The sequence below is a fragment of the Bison bison genome, unplaced genomic scaffold (assembly GCF_000754665.1).
Source record: "Bison bison bison isolate TAMUID 2011002044 unplaced genomic scaffold, Bison_UMD1.0 scf7180017864466, whole genome shotgun sequence".
NCBI lineage: Eukaryota > Metazoa > Chordata > Mammalia > Artiodactyla > Bovidae > Bison > Bison bison.
The window spans coordinates 9,611,800-9,633,825 of NW_011495027.1; the positions used below are offsets into that span (position 1 = coordinate 9,611,800).

The 22,026-nt window shown below is 42.5% G+C and overlaps 1 protein-coding gene across 3 annotated transcripts in view; it reads right to left on the minus strand.

The window, feature by feature from the left end:
- The window catches only part of TGFBR3 (transforming growth factor, beta receptor III), a 210,077-nt gene that overhangs the window by 58,398 nt on the left and 129,653 nt on the right, over positions 1–22,026 (minus strand). For all 3 annotated transcript variants that reach the window (XM_010860427.1, XM_010860425.1, XM_010860426.1), the window contains one exon: positions 19,799–19,936. In XM_010860427.1, the coding sequence (XP_010858729.1) occupies positions 19,799–19,936 (138 nt within the window). The remainder of the gene's footprint in view (positions 1–19,798; positions 19,937–22,026) is intronic.

A 22,026-nucleotide genomic window follows, 5' to 3' on the forward strand; every position in this document is an offset into this window, starting at 1 on the left:
CCTTTTCACTGAAAAGCACTTGCACTAAAAAGTCACTTTTCTCAAGCCTGTCATCGCAAAAACCCACAGCAGCGCAGAGGCCTTTGTCCCACCGCCAGCACAGTTCTGAATGTTTAGGCAAGCCTCCCTGGATGTTCCGTTCTTTCCTTTTTTCTCATTCATGTTACAACCGTAAAATAAAACACTAGGGCTTTAAATATGTTATGCAGAGAATACATTTCTCCAGAGTGGAAGGTGGGATAGATCACCCTGGTGCATTCCAGAGGCAAGAATGTGAGCAGTGTAAATAAGAGAAGAAATGGGGAGCAACCTGGGAATGTATCCTGAAGTCATTAAAAGCAATGCCATCGTGGAGCTGACTCCTCGAGAAGGGGGAGCGCCCTTCACTCACCATCTGCCCCACTCGTCTGGCTTCTCCAGGGCCAGCAGCAGCACAGATCACACACTCAGGGCTGAGGAATTTGGAAAAGGAGTCAACTGCCACTCCTCAGGCGAATTCCAACGAGAAGAAAGCAAAGCTGCCAGGGGCAGTGAAGCGTCCCTGACTGCAGGTCAGTGGAAATTTTCTGCCGCAGCAAGGGGTTAGTCAGCGCTCCTCCTGACCACCCATTCTCTGACTTGACACAGCAGCTCACACACAAAGGCCTCCCCTGAGCCCCACCGAGTTTTACAAGGTATGGTTATTTCCACCTGATCTTCAGGATGACCTCTGATGCAGGCTACTCTGATTTCCACAGAGAGAAACTCAGAGAAGCTAAAGGCCTACCCAAGGTCAGAGAATCAGCACCCAGGCCGGATCAGAACAGGCGACTTCTGACTCCTGGTCACAGCTGGCCCTGCCTGCACCCTTCCAGAAAGGAGACTTCACTGGCTCTCAGAGCAGGAGATGTCCCTTCTTACTTTAGTTGCCTGTAAAATTTGCCTTCCACCCACTTGTCTGAGCTGGGCTTTCCAAACCAAAGAATCCCTTCCTCTTTCTTCCATGAGACAAACCTTCAAATGTTTGTAGATGTCACTCAACCCTGACTACCACTTCACTTCTTGAGGGCAACAGTCCAACTCCCTGGACTCCTCCCCAGACACCACGGTTGTCATATCTTCATCAGCATAGTCTCTGGAATGTGGTGCCTGGGACGAGACCCGGGGTTTGGGGTGTGGTCTGATGAGAGTACTGTGAAGGTTAGCTTCAGGTGTCAGTGTGATTGGGGTACAGGGTACCAGTTATTTGGTCAAACATTATTATGGGCATTTCTGTGAGGGTGTTTTTGGATGAGATTAACATTTCTTTTTAATTAATTTATTTTTGGCTGTGCTGGGTCTTCGTTGCTGCGCGTGGACTTCAGCTGCAGCAATCAGGGGCTGTTATTTGTTGCGGTGCACAGGCCTCTTGTTACGGTGGCTTCTCCTGTTGCAGAGCACAGGCTCTCGTAGCTGTGGTTCTCAGGCTCAGCAACTGCAGCTCACAGGGCAGGCTCAGTATTCGTGGCACATGGGCTTAGTTGCCCCAGGGCATATGGAATCTTCCCAAACCAGGGAATCGAATCCATGTTCCCTGCACTGGTAGGAGAATTCCCAACCACCTGACTACCAGGGAAGTCCAGAATTAACAGTTAGATCAGTAGACCAACTAAAACAAATTGCCCTTCCCAATGGGTGTGGACCTCACCCAATCAGTTGAAGGCCTAAATGGAGCAAAAGGCTGACCCTTCCCCTGAGTAACAGAGAATTCTCCAGCTGACAGCCTTGGAATTGGGACATCAGCTCTTCCTGGGCCTACAGCAGTCTGCTGTCCTTCAGTATCAAACTGAGATGCTGAGTCTGCAGAATTTGTAGCCTCCATAATCACGTGAGCCAATTCTTTACGAAATATCTTTCTATGAACACTGCATGAGGCCCAAGATCACATCAGCTTTTATATCAGCTGAACCCTACTATAATCTCATATCCATTCATTTATGCTTTAAACAAACATCCAACAAATATTTATTGAAAGCCAAGCATTGTTCGAAGAGCTGGGAATATAGTGGAGAAGGCAACAGACAAAATTCCCTGCTTTGTGAAGCTTACAGTCTAGCAAGGAAGTCAGAGGAACAAAATAAACAATTAAAATACATGTTAACAAGTGTGAAGGAATGATATAAATTAAGAGAAGAGAAGAGGGGCACTCTACTTTTAAGTGTAAAATCTGACTGAGAAAGTCACTGGGCAGGTCAAGAACTGAAGGAGATGACAGGCAGCCATGGACATCAGGGGAAGGGTGCTGGGGAGGAGACAGCAGCAAGTGCGTACGTCTGGCATAGAAAAGAGACAGCAAGGAGGCTGGCGTGGCTGGAGCACAGGGCTGAGATGGAGATGAGCAGGAGTAAAGTCAGAGAGGCCACAGAGGAGACCAGTAGGTCCAACAGGACCTTACAGACCATTGCAAAGGACTGTGGTGTTTAGTCTGGGTGAGATGGGCCGCCACTGAGGATTCATGAAAACATCTAACAAATCACTCTGGCTGCTGTGGCCAGTCTAGACTAAAGACAGACAAGGAGCAGGAGACTAGTAGTAGACTTCTGGAATAACCCAGGGGAGAAAGTACTGCAGTTCACACCAGGGAGGTGGAGATAGGGATAATAGTACCTCAAGTCTCAGGTCTTGATTTTATCAGCTCAAGGCTCTTCTCCTCCTTCCCCTACACTGGTGTATCTTTAATATAAATCAAGGTCTTTAGACTCATTTCAATTCTGTAGAGACCATATAAAAATCTATTCTGTTGATTGTCAAAAATCTCTAAACTTCATGTGTGTGCCATCTCCACACTCGTCTAAATCCCTGAGATGCTGACCCAGACAAGGCTGAGGTCTGTTGACTTGCAGGCACATTCCCACACTGACCTGAGCACATGGAACAGAACTTGCAGGAGCCCACGCTATTTTCCAGGGCTTCCCCAGTGGTGCAGTGGTAAAGAATCCACCTGCAATGCAGAAGCTGAAGGAGATGTGGGTTTGATCCCTGCGTTGGGAACATCCCCTGGAGGATGGCATGGTAACCCACTCCAGTGTTCTTGCCTGGAGAATCCCATGGACAGAGGAGCCTGGTAGGCTACAGTCCATAGGGTCGCAAAGAGTCAAGACACCACTGAAGTGACATAGCGTGCCTGCAGGCTGTTCACCAACTACAAAGTGATCTCATGGAATAGTCCACATCTCGTTTGCAAGGGCGTCATCCTAGGACCCCTTAACAGCTCTCCTGAAATAAAGACATGACCGGCCAGTGCCACTCCTCTGCCAGTCAGCACTCCAGTCCCTGCCTGATCTCCCTAGAGTGCAGTCCTTGCTAGAGTCTGGTTTGGACTAAAGTTTGTGGAATAAAAGAGATGTACAGAGAATAGCAAAAAAAAAAAAAAAAGATAGAGGGGAAAATAGTATGTTTCTACCATGACGAGGTGTTACAATCACTATTACAAGGATAATTATTACATGACTGAATATGGAATTGTTTTTAAAAATGTTAAGAGCAAGCGTTTTACATTTGGATAAAATGGCAGAAACTTTTCAAGGCAATTCATTCCATCCTCCACCTTATTTGCGGGTCCTTGCCCTGCTACCCACCCCACTGCTGGCTCTTACATCTCAACCAACCTCACATCTCAACCATTACAGTAACCTCCTGCTGTGTAAGCTGCCAATCCTATCTCGCTCCACTCCTCATCCACACCATCACCAAGGAGATCTTTCTAAAAAGTAAAACACATGATGATGGAGGATAGCACCTAAGCATCTTAACTGGCACACGATCAGAGAGGGCTTCTGCTCGCCCCACTTCCCGGAACTCCCCCAAGCACCTGCCCTGTGAAATCACTCACAGTGGCACAACACATTATGCTGCTTAAGATCTCCTGGGTCTTTTTACATTCTGCTCCCTACCTGGCTTGCTCATCCCCTACCCCGTGCTCACCTTGTAACTGCTCCTTGTCCTCCACAGGTATCACCTTCTCTGTAAAACCTCTCAGACTCCCTTTCTCTCCTGGAGATGGAGCTGCCCACGGCAGATGGAGCTGCCGTTGGCACACCACGAGCCCAGTCCCTCTCTCACATGAACTGCTACCACTGACCAGCAAACCTGCTGCCATCCTACGTGACAAGCACCACAAGGGCCAAGAAAGCACCTAGCTCGTTCCGAATCATCTCCTGGGCCTGGCAAGGTGCTTGGCACAAAGTAGAGACTCAGTAACCACTTGCTGAATGAAAGCTCAATGGTGTTACTTACAGGAAAGGCTAAGCCATAATATCTTTATTCTCATAAACCTTGCTTCCCTCACTGCCCAGGAAATGATCTTTTGCCAGGCTTTAAAACTAGTATTTGATTTTTCACCTACTAACTCCCCTAAAAACCAATTATTAAATCATTTAGTAGTTCCGTGCCTTCCTGCAGAAACCACTGAACTTTTCTCCTGCTTACTAATTAAAACCCAGTCCTCTGACATTCCAACATGACAAACGTTTTCCTGTGGGAACGAACAGAGCCCCAAGCTCTGAGAATCCTGAACCTTAGCAAGTGTCCACTGAAGGGACAAACATGAAGCACCGGACTGTCCAGCAGGCCCCAGGCTTTGAAATGGCACTGAACCACCCCCTCTCCTGACTGCTCTTCCCTACTGAAACCATGCGCACCATTTGTATCTTAAATTCTGATTATGCTACCAGACTTTTTTTTTTTTAAAGAACATTACTCTCTCTGCCAGTGCTGGGAGTTTTATTACAAGAACTTACGGCTAGGCAACAAGAGCCAAGTTTGTTATTTTTTCTGGATCAGATTCAACAACCTTGTCCAAAGAGCAAGAAAAAAAGCAAAAGAGGCAACCAGCCCTTTTGTTTCCACACCTGTGTTTAAGCTTTAACTCTTAAAGTCCTAAGCAGACCCACTGAAGCCTCAAGATGGATCTCTCCAGGCCCAGTGAAGGGAAGCAATGCTGGTTAATGGGTGTGTAGACGTTATTTTCCTGGAACTGGGGCTCCTCATCTTAGCACTTATCTCAGCACATCAGCTGACTCAGAGGCCTGGCGGTTGCCTCACAGTCTCTCTCTGGCCTCCCCCAAGCTGGTGTGATCTCTTCAGTGTAGAGGGAGACAGAATCGTTGCTGAAGATAACGCCATATTTTAAGTCCCCACTTAGTCCTACCTGCCTTCTCCCACCTCATCCATGCTCCCAGATGAAAACGCAGGCTGCGCTTAACTGCCTGGGTGGCAGTTAAGTTTTCTCTGAAGTTTCCACCTTCATGTCTACTCACGTTACCATCTCAATGCGGCTTATATAAAATTACAATCCAACCACCCCGCAGCCCCAACTCTAGCACCCAAACCTGAGTTACATATTCTTATTTCTAGAGTATAATACAGTAAGCTTCTAAACTACCATGTAAATTACTTATATATTATGCCTATAGCCCATCTCCTCCCATTAGTATGTAAGCTCCTTCAGAGGCTGAGATTTTAGACTGCTTTGCTTATAGGAATATCAAAAGCACAGTGTTGGATATAAAGAAGACACTCGATAACTATTTGATGAATGCATGAATCCTGAGGTCCCATTAACTGGCAGCAGCTGCCTAAAGCTCTGTGCTGGAAAGTATTCTGAGGTCATATTTAGGAGCAAGGGAGAGAGGGGAAAGAGTGCCATGGTCAATTTTGTGTCTGCCAGAGGGTCAAGCCCTCCTTGCTCTACGGCTGTTCAGTACAGTAGCCACTAGCCATTGAGAGCCTGAAATGTACGTAATTAATTGATCAGTGTCATAAATGTAAAATACACACCAGATTTTGAAGATATAGTAAAACCAGTGATAAGAATATGTCTCAGAATTCCCTGGTGGTACAGTGGATAAGAATCTGCCTGCCACAGGTTCCATTCCTGGTCAGGAAAGATTACACATGCCGAGGAGCAGCTAAGCCTGTAAGCCACTACTACTGACCCCGACTGTCACCAACTACTGAAGCCTGCGTGCCCTAGAGCCTCTGTTCTGCAACTAGAGAAGTCACCACAGTGAGAAGCCCACACACCGTAATGAAGAGGTGCCCTGGCTCACCACAACTAGAGAAAACTGCAGCAATGAAGACCCAATGCAACACAGTCTAATTAATTAATTTTTTAAAAAAGGAAGACATCCACCTCTTTCAGAAGTGTGATCCTCAAACCAACGTATCACCACAGAAGTATGTTAACATGCAGATTCTGGGGTGGGGTGGGAATGTAGGGTCCAGGAGACTGCTTTATAATCATCTGCCTGCCACTCCATGGTGGCCAGGCATACTTGAGGATCACTGCTTTGGGCCATAGACAAAAACATTATGTAATCTTTGTAAAACATGAATAGGATTGCTTGGAGAACAAGCAAGAATTTTCTCCTGCACACTAGTTTTAAAAAAGCCAAGAGAGATAAAGTAAAGCAAGTCGTTTTGGGAGCCATCTTCTTATATGTCAAAAAAGATAGAAATGTGCCCTGTGAAATGAGGAACCATAGCTCCCCAATGATAAAGAAATGCCTGCTGAAATGTCAGAGGAAAATCTGTTTCAAGAATCAATCAATCAATCTTTCTCTGTGTGTCACACACACACACACACACACACACACACACCCCCAATAGCTGGGCTGTGGTCCATTTGGAGCTTGAGTTATCACTTGGGTGAGTGCCTGCTATGCTATTCAGGTTACAGCTCCATGAGGCTGCTCTAACGCACATACCCAACTTCATACATTTACATGACTTTGGCATTGCTGAAAGTTCAGCACTTGCACAATCAGGGTCAGCTCCTCTCCCTCTTCTGACCTGCCTTACACGCAACCTTTACTACTCCTATTCCTTTTGCCAGACACTTGCACCAGCACATCTCTTTCTGGAGATGCCTGCTTAAGAGAACAGAAGAAGTAAAATAAGGAAAACAAATAAAGCAAAGAAAAATACACGGTCATTTCAGAAACACCTACCATGCCAAGAATTTGTTAGTTCAATTCTAGGGGGGAGAAAAAGACTTATGATAAAGTAGGAGAGGCATTTCTCTAGAATTTAGGTTTTTGCATAAGATCTATGCAGATCTGATCTGCCCTAGAACTCATAAGAGTGCCCACACAGAAAGGCACTGAGGAGATGATGCTTTGATGTATTTCATGCACCGAGTCCAGCAAAAACAAACTTACATAAAGTGCTGGAACAGTATTGAAACATTTACCTCCCAAATGAGGACAGAACCCTACATTCTGAAAGAGGAAAATCACACATTCTCCCTACTCCAATTCCTGGTAGGACTGTGTTTGCCTATTTCCTCCTGTCATGTGATTTGAAACCTGTTTTCTATTAACCATATATCATAACTTTGTGTTTTTTTCAAAGTTTTTTTAAAAGAAATAATAACTTCCATGTCCACTGAACCTACAGGCATAATTTACAAAGCTAAATATTCATGAGCCATGTGATTGTGATCTCTGCCAACAGTGCACTCAAGAAACATGAATCCATGTGACCACTTAAAAATTTTTGGATGCTTTAATTTTGTATCCACAACCAGATTACTCTGTCCAACAAAATGACTTAAAACATATTCAACGATTTTTCTCAAAACATTCATGGTGATCATCCTCTGCTTTTAATTTTTATTTCTGTTGAAATATAAAGAACTAAAGGATTGAAAGTGCCCTCTGTTCTTAATGCCCTACATATTTACACATGTCCAAGAGGAAAGCTCTGAGATGCTACCCACAGAATAGAAACATGCACAAACTTGAACATGAGCCAGTACAAAAGCAATACTCTAATCTCCCATGGAAATGTTACAAAAATGAGAGTATATATGAACACGCACATATACAAAGACAAGCAAAATAACTCACTGATTCTGAAAGACGAACTCAGTCCCCACAGGTTACCAAATTAATGAAGTGCAAGCTGGTTTATAATATAGAGTTTTCCAAAGTAAAGCCCCAGGCCACACAGGGATCCTCGATGACCTTATGAAATCATCTCTCAAGACTCTTATATTTACCCTTTCCCATCTTCCAATATAGCATGATGTTAGAAGGAATGTGACCCAAAATTTAAAGTGTATTTATCATCTAGAGTGTTTTCCAGGAAGTAAACAAAATGCTGGCATCATTACCAGTCCTTGCCGTGATCCATAATATTCTGTGGCCCACCAAACGTGCTTCTGGGAAATTCCTCACTAAGAAGGATTCTTTCTTCTATTTTTCTTTTAAGGTATATCCAATCTGCCAATGCAGGTTCAAGGGAACAAACTGAACTTTTCAAACACTTGACTCCAAACAGGCACCTGTAATTCCCTCTACAGAGTTTTTCTTTATCAAGACTGTACAATCTAAGTTCGAAACAAGGAAACTAGGGTTCAAAGAAGTTAAAGAGTACGCCTGGGGCACAAAGTTGGTAGAAAGCAGGGTTGACAAAAAATCAAACACCTCTCTTCTCACTCTAGAGCTCTTTCTACTCCACCTCCCTGGAGTAGTAGCTACTAAGCTCAAGAAATCAGTAAAGTAAGGTAGATAGGAGCCCCCTGGGCTCGCATCAATAGAACACTGGGAGAGAAAATCATAAAAGCAATTACAGGTCACTCAGTGCACGTTTCATAGATTCTGAATCCTCACATCTGACAACTCTGTTGTCAGAGTTCCTACTGAGAGGTTAGGTAAAGCCCCAGCTTACAGAAATTTAGCAAGGGACAAGTGCATGCTCAAACTGCACCTGCAGAACTCCAAAAGCTACTCAACACAAACCCAGGTTTGTACAAGAGTGACAAAGGAAAGCAGTGGGGCAGAGCTGGGGATCACGCCTTCTCTGCCTCTTCTACAGTCTCCCTGTCTGGTTATTTCCTTCTCTCTCTGTCCATCTCTCTGTCTCTCTCTCCCATTTCCCAGAAGCTGGAGGAGTCGTACTGGCAGCAGTGGAGGAGAAACAGAATGGAAGGGGCAGATAGAAAATAATAATGACTGATATGGAAGCAAAAAACAGCTTGGCTGAAAGAAGAGAGATCTGTTATGGTAAAAGACAGTGATAAAAAGTGCCACAGGATCTGAAAATGACTGAATAGAGACTCTAGTGGATCTAGGATGACAAGAACATCAGGCTGTAAAAATGTTAAATACAAAAGCCTCTGTGACATTCACTTTTATATGTCAGTTTGGCTTGGCTATAGTCTCCAATTATTCAATCAAACAATAATCTAGATGTGCTGTGAAGGTATTCTGTAGATGTAATTAAAGTCCATAACCAGGTGACTCTAAGTAAGGGACTATTTTAGCTAATCTGTGTGGGTCTGATTGAATCAGTTGAAAGGCCTTAACAGCAGAGCTGAGGCTTCCTTAAGGAAGAAGGAATTCCATCTGTGGACAGCAGCTCCACTCCTGCTGGAGAGTTCCAGCCACCCTACCTGACTGCCGGCCCTGTGGATGTCTGCCTTGCTTTGCCTGTGCCCACAGTGGTGCAAGCCAGTTTCTTACAATAAATCTCTCCCCGTATATACCTCCTACTGGTTTCCTTTCTGGATAACCCCTGACTGATACAGCTTCTGTTAAGGGCTGATGCAAGCTCCAAGAGAATGGAGCTGCATATTCTGACCCAGAAACCACAGACCTCAGAACACTTTGGGGAAAGGGGTTCTAAAGGGACATGTCCTTGGGTGCCAGGATGGAGTGGGGCCTTCAATCCAAACCACTGGCTGGAGCCCTCTTGAACTTCCTTCAGCTTAGCTTCTAACCAAAGGCAGGCTGCATAGTTTTCCAGTGTACAGTTCATAGTCTCTGGAGAAGACTAAGGTGATCTCCTATGCCAAAGCTGGGAAGGCTGAACTGAACACATTTAACATCAGTGAAGAAATGATCCCCAGAGGGCTAAGGACAGATGCAGATATTAGAGCCGGGCATCCTGGTGGGGTTGATCGAGAGAGAACAAGCGTAGGAACCCACGGACTTAATGTTGCTGGAAAAGCAGTCAAGAAGCAGTTTTTAAGTCGTTACCTAAATGATGCCCCTTAGGAGAGTCACCTTCCTTGTACTGTCTATGACTGAGGGACAATGGCAAAGGTGCCAAACTAAAGGGGAAAATATCACAGAAAGAAGGGCTCAAAACACCAGTAGCGGGGGCTTCCCTGGTGGTCTAGCAGTTAAGACTTCCCCTTCCAATGTAGGTTGTGTGGGTTCTGTCCCTGGTTGAGGAGCTAAGATCCCACATGCTTCTGGGCCAAAACACCAAACAATATTGTAACAAATTCAATAAAGACTTAAAAAAAAATGGGGGTGTTTCAATCCCTTTTAGAAGGCTTTGCTACTTTTAAGGTATCAGCCACTATAGCTCACTTCCAGCCATGGGTAGAGCACCGGTAACACTATTTCAGAAGCTTCACACAGCATCTGAGAATACTGTTGTTATGTACAGTCAGACACAGTCAGGACAACCTCTTGCAACTACGTCTTGGGGAAAACTATTTATCCTACGTTTGGCTGCCTCAAATAACTCCAACGACTCTGCCTAAGAAGGAGTCAGAGTGTCCTGTGGTCCTTTTGAGAAACAGTGAATATCAGCTCCCTGTGGGGAACGCTTACCAAGGACCCCAATGTCTGCAGTTCATGAGAGGACCAATGCACGCCAATGAGCTTTCAAGTCAGCCTCACGAGTATTTCCCAGGAGACAGAGTTCCCCCAACTCATGACATGGAAAAAATATTCTTCAATCTCCCTTAACAAAATATTTGCTTTTTCTACCAAACAGCTCTCTGGAGGCTGCCTACCGCATTCACCAAGGGCACTGGAGATGTAACATTTGATACAATTGCCCAATGCTTGGGAAGGGCAGATTCCTCACATTACCAGATCAGCCTGAAACAGTAAAGCCTTAAAGGACACCATGGGATTTTACACAAAGAAACACCAGCCCTCTCCCAAGCAGACATGGCACAGCAAGTCCAGCAGAGGCAGGAAAAGTCTATGTTTGTGTGAAGGCTTCAGGACAGGATGTCTTGATCAGGAAGAGTACACCCAGGCAAACCTCAGAAGGCCAAGGGGCCACTCACTGGCAGCATTCACCAGCTTTCATACAACGAGTTAGGGTAAATTCTAGGAAGTCTTTCAAGAACTCTTTCTGGACCAAGATTACTAGCTGAAACTGGACTCCTTCCAATGCTCTTAATTACCTCCGTGACATTTAGGAAGAGCTCTCTCGCCGCAAACGGGCGAGAAACTCACTCCTAGGAAATATGGTAGTTGACCGACTCCAGTGCATGAAAGGACCAAGCCCCTTATAATTAAGGCTCTTATGGACAAGCCACAAAACCAGGAGATAAGCAGCCTCTGGAACAAAAGTGCCTGGTACACAACCACTTGGAATATCCCACAGGACACAGTGAGTCATTCCACAAGAGATATTTTTAAAAAAGAAAAAGGAAGAACCAATCTTGAAACATTTAGCTATTTAATCTGCCTTTAAGAGAGAATTTATTTGGGGAAAGACCTCACTGGAAAATACAAAATGGCATATCTGGACCCCTAGTATATAGGGGTGACACTTCTGGTTTAAGCACTTCTGGTGCTTAGGTAGGCACCCCTAAGCCCTCAACCACACGCTACTCCGGGGTCAGCCTCACAGAGGGGGCTGCCTTAATTGCACTTGAAACAAGAGGATTCGCACATTCTCCAGTTTTCAGGATCCGACAGTGGTACTTCCCAGTCTCATAACCATCTTTCCCATCTTACTTGAGGGCAGGCAATCCACCCCATTTCTCTCTGGAGCCTCCACACTTAGCACAGTTCCCAGTGTCCTGCAGGCACTGAAAACTGGGTGTTGGATGAATGAACAAGTAGCTACAGAAACCGTCACACCAAGTACGCTAACACCATGTTTTTCTAAAGGTGGGGAGAACTGCCAAACAAGAGAAAGGAGGAAATTCAAAAAGAAAAAAAGAAATCATGTCCAGGTTTTTTAACTGCAACACAGTAGAGAATATAGAAATTTTTTAAAAGTTCCCTCCTCCACAAGCAAACTTGAATGTCTGAGCTACTCAGAGGGTATTTTTGGATGCTCAGGACTCAGTTACACATCACTTGGATTCAGAAGAGGAATTTCTGGACATGCGCTGTGCTACAGGCTGTGCGTGTCCCTTCCTAGAGCAACGCTAAGCACACATCTGGGGCTATTTAACAACCGATTGGAAATTTCGCCTTCTGATTTCCAGTTAAATACTGGGCACAGGAAAACAAATAGCACTTGTTTTTCACTGAGTCTTGTCAGTCATCCAAACTGCCGCGCAGACCAGAGAACTGCCTGTGGTTTGGTGGCAGAGCCCCAACATATTTGGACCTCTTCCCCAACCCCGCCCCCCCACCAAGTTTAAGTGACAGGGATAAACCAATTTTGGCAACCTTAGCCTCTTTACCCAACCCCCGACCCCCGTCAGAAACACAAAACTAGGTTTTAAATATTAAGCATGGTCCTGGTATTAATTTACATTTTTCATTAGGGTTAAATTTTTATTTGTTTTTAATCCAAAGAGCATAGAATTTGGTTTCTCTCATTTATTTCAATTGCCCTGCCCTGATATTTACTTGGATTTGCTGAAGGGGCAATATTCAGATTACCATTTTCTGTTTCCAGTTAAACTGGGATGTAATATTAGTATGTAGCAGTTGTACTATCATTCTTGGAGAGTTTGAAAACTGGGAGGAACTTCAGAGATTGACTAGTACCACCTCCTAACTTTAGAGGTGAGGAAACTGAGACCTGGGTAGTGAAGTGATTTTGTGTAGTGCTTGATGTATAATTAATTAGTGATGGAAGCAAAGATTAGTACTTGGGCCTCCTGACATCCAGGCCAGAGAGTGAACTAGAAACAAAAATCTGAGTTACTTCTGGATAGAACTGACAGATAAAATCAGGACACTTAGTTAAATCTGAATTTCAGACAAACAATGAATAATATTTTGGTGTTAAGTATGCCCCAAGTACTGGAAACTCTACCTTTAAGGGGGCCCCTTTGACTCACCACCTTCGTTCAAACACACATATTTACAGGCATTTCTTTCCTGATTTTACTGATAAATGGCTGGGAAAAACAAATCACAGCACTGTTATCCCAAGAGTGAATGAGGTTGGAAGAAGTTGCTGCTTATCTCTCTCAAGTACCCCAACAAAGAGGAGCCCCCACTCGCCACAACTAGAGAAAGCCTGTGCAGCAATGAAGACCCAGTGCAGCCAAAAATAAATAAATAAAAAACAAAACAAAACAAAGGCTGCAAAGACCCCTGGATTAGACATTTCATGTTACTAGAAACCAGGCATTTGAGAACGTCTGCTTGTTCTAGAGTTCTAAGTCTACAGACCTTGCAGGAGAGAATGCTCAGGTTTGTAATACAAATAAAGCAAGGTTTTTTATTTTTCTTTTTAAATAAAACTCACAGAATAAAGCAAAATGATTTCAAAGTTGGGTTCACTGATTTTACAGCATCATTTTGAAAAGAATTCTGTAGCAATTTTTTTTTCTAACAGCTTTATTAAGATGCAATTCAACCTTATTGTAATTCTATTATGTAAATTACATAAACAAAATTATACAATTTACCCTTATAATTCATTTTATTGAGATATCATAATATTCCTCCTTTTAAACTGTATAAGTCAGTGTTTTAAGTATATTCACAACTGTGGTAATAATCACCATTATCTAATTTCAGAACATTTTTCACCCCAAAGAAACTTCATACCGTTAGTAGCCATTTCCTATCCTCCTCTCCCACTAGCCTCTGGCAACTACTGATTGTCTTTCCATCTCTATGGATTTGCCCATTTTGGACATTTCATATAAATGGAATCATGCATTGTAGATTTTTGTGTCTGACTTCTTTTATGGAGAAGTAAATGGCACCCCACTCCACTACTCTTGCCTGGAAAATCCCATGAACAGAGAGGCCTGGTAGGCTACAGTCCATGGGGTCGCAGAGTCGGACACAACTAAACGACTTCACTTTCTCTTCTTTTATTTATGTTTTCAAGGTTCATCCATATTGTTGTATGTATCAGTACTTCATTCCTTTGGTCAAATAATATCTCAGGGTATAGATGTACCACTTTTTAACCCCTCACCAGCTGATGGACATTTGGGTTGTTTTCACTTTTTTATTACTACGAATTATGCTGTTATGAACAATTGTGGACAAGTTTTTCCATGCACATATATTTTGCCCAATTGTCTTCCAAAGCACTATTTTACCTTCCCACCAACAATGTATGGGAATTCCAATTCCCCTAAATCTTCAGCACCACTTGTTATTATCTGCCATTTTTATTAAAGCCATTCTAGTGAATGTGAGGTAGATTCTTATTGTGGTTTTATTTATTTATTTGGTTTTGTTTTTCTTGGTTTTCTTTTTTTTTCTGTTTATTTATTTATTTTACTTTACAATATTGTATTGGTTTTGCCATACATTGACTTGAATCCACCATGGGTGTACATGTGCTCCCCATCCTGAACTCCCCTCCCACCTCCCTCCCCATCCCATCCCTCTGGGTCACCCCAGCACACCAGCCCCGAGCACCCTGTATCATGCATCTTTGCATTTTCCTAATGACTAATGATATTGAGCATCTTTTCACATGTTCATTGGCCATTTGTGTTTTTTCTTTGGAGAAATGCCTATTCAAATTATAGCATGTTTTTAAAGATAATCCAGTATTGTGGCTCTGCTCAATCATTTTTAGCAAACTTAGATTAAAAGTTCAGACATTTATTGCACTATTTTGTCTTTGATGCAGAAATAATTGCATAAATAAAAATGTGTAGATGATCCTTCTAAGAGAGTTTGTACTTGTAGTTTCAACGTGACAGGTTGAGAAAGTAGGATTATTTTTATTTCAGGTTGCACTTAAGGATAACTCTAACCGACCCAATCTTCTCTGGGATATCCCTACACCTTGCAAAAGAAAACCTATAAGGCTGTGACAACTCGATCGTGTGTGTGTGTGTGTGTGTGTGTGTGTGAGAGAGAGAGAGAGAGAGAGTGACATACTCAAAGATGTACTACTTGACACTCAGCCTGAAATAATCACTCTCATCCACTCCCATTTCCGAGGTAACCAGAACAACCAGATAAAAGAACTGCAGTTGCAGAGGAAACTCAATCCCACTTTCTCCCTACCTGACACACTCCCTCTTGCCTGCACAGTGGAATCAAGAGGAGGACTGAAAAGATTTGACAGTAGAAAACAGATAAACAGATACCTTCTTAAGATGGCATTAAAATATAATGTTTTCAGTCACCCTCGTAGGTGTCTGAGACAGTCTGTGTAACACAAGATCCTGCTAACTAATTATGAAAGGTTTCCTTTTGTAAATTATAATAATGCAGACTTGACAACTTAAAAGGTCACCATGGTTGTAGATGAGTAAATATCATTACTTGAACTTATCTCACAATCCTGGGCTTCCCCTGAAGCTCAACTGGAAAAGAATCTGCCTGCAATGCAGGAAACCCCAGTTCAATTCCTGGGTCAGGAAGATCCCTTGGAGAAGGGATAAGCTACCCACTCCAGTATTCTTGGGCTTCCCTGGTGGCTCAGATGGTAAAGATACTGCCTGCAATGTGGGAGACTGGGGTTTGATCCCTGGGTTGGAAGATCCCCTGGAGGACGGCATGGCAACCCACTACAGTATTCTTGCTTGGAGAATCTTACCTGGCAGGCTATAGTCCATGGGGTCACAGAGAGTCGGACACGACTGAGCAGCTAAGCACAGCACAATCCTACTTAAAAATAATAACTGTTGGGAATTCTCTAGCAGTCCAGTGGTTAGGACTCCGTGCTTTCACTGCTGAGGGTGCCCCAATCCCTGATCAGGGAACTAAAATCTTGCAAGTCACACAATGCAGACAAAACACACACACACAAAACTTTTAAAGTATTATAACTCTAAAGTAAAGAAAACTTTAGGACAGTAATACAAATCCATCAGCAAAGGACATGCACATCTTAGACTGAGAATCATGGGACCTACCCTCTCTCCTCAGCTCCCTTGAGCTCTCCAGGTAACCTGGGAAAAGAGACTGAAGGAGATGGCTAAGCCTCAGTTTCCAAAGATTCCAGGGACCTTCTGAAGTGTTTGGATGAAACACTTTATTTAAAATAATTTAGTTATCTTATCCCTTACTTCTAACTACAATGAATGAATAAAGGAAACACACCTGCAATTATCTATCCAGATCCCTCTGCCCCAGTAGCTGTCAAGTCATTCATTTCAAGTTACAGAGAACAAGAGAAGAGCTCGCCTTGCCTCCTTCCCTTCAGCACCATCTCTGTTAGGGAGAGTTGCCCAGCTTGTGAGAGAACTTGTACCCTTTCGTTGTCTAATGATCTAAGAACAGGAATGAACAACAGATGCTCCACCATCTCTTCCAGGTCACGAGGAAATGCACAGATAGAGAAAACCATTTTCCCTAAAGAAAGGGAATATGCCTGTTGGATAGCAAGGCAGAGTTAAAGTGCCCCAGAATTTGAATCCTTGACTTCTCCCAATGCTGCCTCCCATGTGTTGGTAATTTGAGTTTCATCACTTTTCTACAATCTCCTTACATGGGATAAACTCCAGATAGGGCTGATGTTCAATTGTTTACTAAAACCATCTCCTGCGGTTTATTGTTAGCGTGTCATAAGCTGATGGCCAAAAAGCAGTTCTTACTGATGTTAAACAGAATTAAAGCAAATAAATAATAACTAGGAGTAAGATACTTTCCCTTAAAAGTCACAGAGAGGCAGTTTGAAGAAAGAATCCAGAAAGCGATGGGTGCAACTACAATATATGTGACCCCCACTTTTCATCTGGCCCTACAGCCCAAAGAAATGGGAACTCCTTTCAGTCTGGGGCCGGCCAAGCTAGTTGTTGTTGCTATTCAGCCACTCAGTTGTTTCGACTCTTTGCGACCCCAAGGACTGCAGCACGCCAGGTATCCCTGGCCAAGCTAGACATTTCATAATTAGAAATGTAAATTCAACATCCTTCCCAAGTGGTCTTTACTAATGACTAATAATAAATAGCAACAAAAATGGTAGTAATGTTTATGAAATTATCCATGCCAGGTCCCACACTAAACATTTTACATGTAGTCGCATTTAATCAAGAGAACAACCTCATGATGTAGTGACTATTATCACTCCCATATTACAACTGAGGAAAGTCAAGCTTAGAGAAATTAAATACTTTTCCCTTGTTACTGCTTAGATTCAAACCAGTGTAGGCAGAAGTCCTTGCTCATAACCTGCCCAGTGTAGTAGCTCCTGAAATTGAGCTCCTGAAATGGTTAGGGTGCTTAAGGAATTGTATTTCTGACTTTACTTCATTTAAATAGACATACACAGCTAGTACCTACAGAATTGGACAGCACAACCCTGCACAATAAGGGCAAAATGCGTATAGATTTTATAATAATGACTATTAATCTTACTATCACAAATGCCTTTAACTATAGGAGACCGACAGTGCTTTTGAGTATGAAGGGAGCCAATTTAGTACAAGTGCTTGTAGAGTTAAGTCCTTTCTGGATTTGAATCTCAACTCTGCCAGTAACTAGCCAAGTGATTTGGGTCACTACTTAACCTCTCTAAATCTTATCTGATTCCTCATCTGGAAATGCATCTGTAAATATCCCCATCATCATGGGGTTATTGTGAGAATTAAATAAGAGAAAACATTAGAGCACTTATGCAATATCTGGAACATACTAAGTGCTAAATAAATGTGCTGATAACAACAAGGTGTGTATGCATGTGTGTGTGCTCATTTGTGTCTGATTCTTTGCGACACCATGGACTTCTCTGTCCAAGAAATTCTCCAGGCAAGAATACTGGCGTGGGTTGCCATTTCCTGCTTCAGGGGATCTTTCCAACCCAGGGCCTGAACCTGCGTCTCTTGTGTCTCTTGCACTAGCAGGTGGACGTTTTACCGCTGAGCCACCTGGGAAGCCCAGTAACGACTAATTTTGACTTTTGGCCTTTTAAATTTAGAAGTAATGAGAGTTTAAATTCTCAGAAAAGGCTATAATTTAACTTACTAATAACTCCTATCTTGTAAATGTACTTTGGGGTTTAAAATGTTCACATTTACAAAGTTGCAAATACAGTACAAAGAACTCATGTATATCTTTAACTAGATTTGCCAGTTTTCAATATCTTGCCATATTTGCTTTATATTCTATCTATATATGAATTTTTCTCTGAACTATTTGCCCCTTTAACCCTTAATGCTTAAGTGTATTATGTTTACTAAGAGGATATTCTCTTGAATAAGTACTATTATTAAATTCATGAAATGTAACACTGATACTTTAATCTATAGGCTCAATTTCCATTCCTCCCGTTGTCATCATAATCTTCCTCATAGTGATGGTGCCACTCGTTACACAGGGATCACAGATGTCTTTTTAGCCTCCTTCAATCTGGAATGGCTCTTAAACCTTTCTTCGATGACCAACATTTTTGCAGAGTACAGGCCGGTTACTCTATAGAACGTGACCCAATTTAGTTGTCTTCAGCATTTGCTCATGATTAGACTCAGGTTATATGGATTTGGGGCTAGAATAATAACTAATTTAAGACTATGTAAATATACTGTTCCTCAAATACCCTCCACCACCGCTAGATTCAGCATCTATTGATGACTCCTGCCTAATCAGCTTTTACTATGACAGTCACAAATTGATGATTTTCTAATTCCATCATTTCTTCTATAGCTATTCATTGGTATTCTTCTATAAAAAGCTTTCCCTTCCTCCTTTTTAACTCATTTAATTATCTACTTTTTAATTGTATTGTCTATGGAGTCTTATTTTATTCAGTGGGTACCTCTGAGTTTTTAAAAGTACACTTCCTATACAAGTGATAAGAAACTACAGATCTGAATTAAGAATCATTAACTAGGCAAAATGTATTCATTGTGCAAGATGAACACCATTAACTGTGGACTCTTCTCGTTTTGATTGCTTGTAGGCAAGAGAGGTTTGGGAGTCTGAGGCTCTGCAGTTGAGGACATTAGCATGTATCCCCAGCAATAGACAATGTGAGTTATCACTGTGCAGTGTTGCTCATCATCAGACATGATATCATACCCCAAAAATTCTATCCAAACAACCCGTCAATTTCTCCACAACTAGAGAGCTTGGATGTTTCTGGCAAACTCAAAAGGACATGATTTACAAATAGTAGGTAATATTTGGATCCTTCCACAAGAGCTGGGTTCCAGCTTTTTTATAAAATACAAATGTTTTCATTTTGGAGCTCACTGTGTCACTTTCTCAACAAACAGATCCTACAAGCACTTACGCTAAACTGGCTCCCTTCATACTCAAAAGCACTATCAGCCTCCTATAGTTAGACCCGTATTATATATGAATAAAATGGGTCTGTACGTATTTATTTTGTGGTCAGAGACCACACATCTAATGGCTACTTACAATATTTACAATCTCCTGGTACTATGGGGAGGAAGGAGGGGAAGACTGAGACCAAAGCTCAGGCCACACAGAGTATGACTACAGATCCTGCTCAAACATGCAAGCATGACCAGACTCTTCATGCATAGAAGAGGACATGTGAGTGTTTTCTGTGAATGCTTATCAATGCCACCCAAATATCACTAAGAGCAAAATCCAACTTTAATACACTGTGGACTCTGCTATTATTAACATTTCAATGAAATAAGCCTTTTTAAAAGCCTTGAAAAATTTAGGGTCATTATACCCTTATGCTCAAGGATCACATTGGGAGGGTTTTAAGCACTTACCAAGAAAAGTCTGGAGACCCCAGCTGCCAGTCTCTCTGTCTTCAGATGCCAAACCAGGGGCTGTGGGGAATTGAGCAGGAACACGACAGGCTTGTGGTGAATGTGGACTGAGGAGATGGGATTCAGGTGCAGAGTGACCTAGGAAGAAACAGAAAGAGAAGTCTTAGTACTAGCTTTCCATTAAAACCACTCAGCACAGCACATGGCATATTGTTTCACAGCTCACCACTAACAGAAACAAGCTAAGAGCTAGTTCAGATGCTATAGATAAGATATATTAGGTTGAACTAGATGATTCTGCCAATATTTGACCTTTTTTAACTACAAAAAACAGCTGTATCATGTGGTTCAATCCATACTAATCTCAACCAAAACATGAACCAGCTCCCAGTAAAAGCAGAATACAAGTAAACAAAACACTTTTTTTTTATTTTTCCAGAGTTGGCAAAGGCAAAATAAAAGTTACCTTCCCTCAGGGCTGCCTTATCCTTCAAATCAAATGACTAAATTTAAAAGTGGAGAATAGAATCACCTGGGGGCAGGTTATTCCTCTGAATCGTCAAAGAAATGACTTTGTTCTCTTCCAGGTAAGTTCCAATCTCTCTCTATAAAGTCAAGTGAGTTCTGCCAAAGAAAAGCACCGAAAGCTAAGGGAGAGGGGCTGCCAAAGGGAGCTGCCAATGCTTTCATCATCCCAGCTATTAGCTCGAAGGGGTTTTCCAAAGAAATGAGGCATAGAGAACACACAGAATAAAAATTGACTGTATACAGTTCCAATCCCAAAAAAGAAAAAACAGAGAAGAAAACCACGAGTTTGGATAGGAAAACTGTGGCCAGTTTTGATAGCAGATCAAGGACTACTGTAGGGTTACACTGTCATCATTAGCATCACCCAAAAGCACCTGTGAGGAGATCTGGACACAGAGGGTTCAACAACACCCTCCCAGAGCACATCAGTCAAGGTCAGTCAACACGAACATGGAAAAGAAAAGGATGGATAAATACTGAACAGACACTTTCATATAAGTATGTCTCCACTGGCTTTCTGTCCAGAGGGGCGAGGCAAGACCCAAGAATTACTTGTATTTAAATAAATTGATGTGGTGCTAGTGGTAAAGAACCCGCCTGCCAATGCAGGAGATGTAAGAGATGCAGGTTCAAGCCCTGGGTCAGGGAGATCCCCTAGAGGAGGGCAAGGCAACTGACTCCAGTATTCTTGCCTGGAGAATCCTATGGACAGAGAAGCCTGGTGGGCTATAGTCCATAGGATCTCAAAGAGTCAGACGCAGCTAAAACGACTTAGCATGGGTGCGTGCATGCGTGTTAAGTCACTTTAGTTGTGTCTCTTTGTAACCCCGTGGACTGTAGCCCACCAGGCTCCTCTGCCTGTGAAATTCTCCAGGCAAGAATACTGGAGTGAGTACACACACACGCAAACAAGTTGAACTCACCAAAAAGCACCCTAAAGTGATTAGGCAAAAAACAAAAATGAACTGTAACTTGAAAGACACAGACTGAGAGATACACTGGAAATAATTTTACATCTCAGCCATAATCCTTATGAGGATTAAATGGGCTAGATCTATGATCTGAATCTATACTGTCATTAGGCATAGAGCTCTCAAAGCTGGATTACTTTACTCGATGTCTTCCCAATGGCTGCTGGACCACTCTATCTCAGTGTATCTCTGCCTTTCATTGCAGAACTGCCTAGGACACCAGTGTCACTTATTATAGTGTATCCTCAGGTCACTGATAATAAGACACTGAACTATCAATCTCCATGCCTTAGCACAGGGTAGGCACTTGGTAAATATCAACTGGATGTTTAATTCTCTGCTTTTCAAGGCCACAAAAGTATCTTATTCTATGAATAATTTGCATTGTGGTATATAATACCATTTGGTTCATTTACTACTGAGAATATGTGTCTTGATTTTCAAAAAGACTATAAATACCCAGTAGGCAAAGATATGTCTTACATTTAATACTGTGCTTAATATAGAGTAGATAATTTTTAATGACTGATTTATCACAACAAAGTCATCAATTTATGTTACCTAAAAAGTTTTTTTAATCTGAATAGACTCAAAGGTATTTAGCTAACTAACTTACAGAAAAGTGAAAAAACACAGAAGCAAGACTCCATCATGAGCTATTGCAGCAACACTGCTACGGTCAGTTTAGTATCGGCATAAGCATAGTATTAAAAGCAGAGTACTAATGAA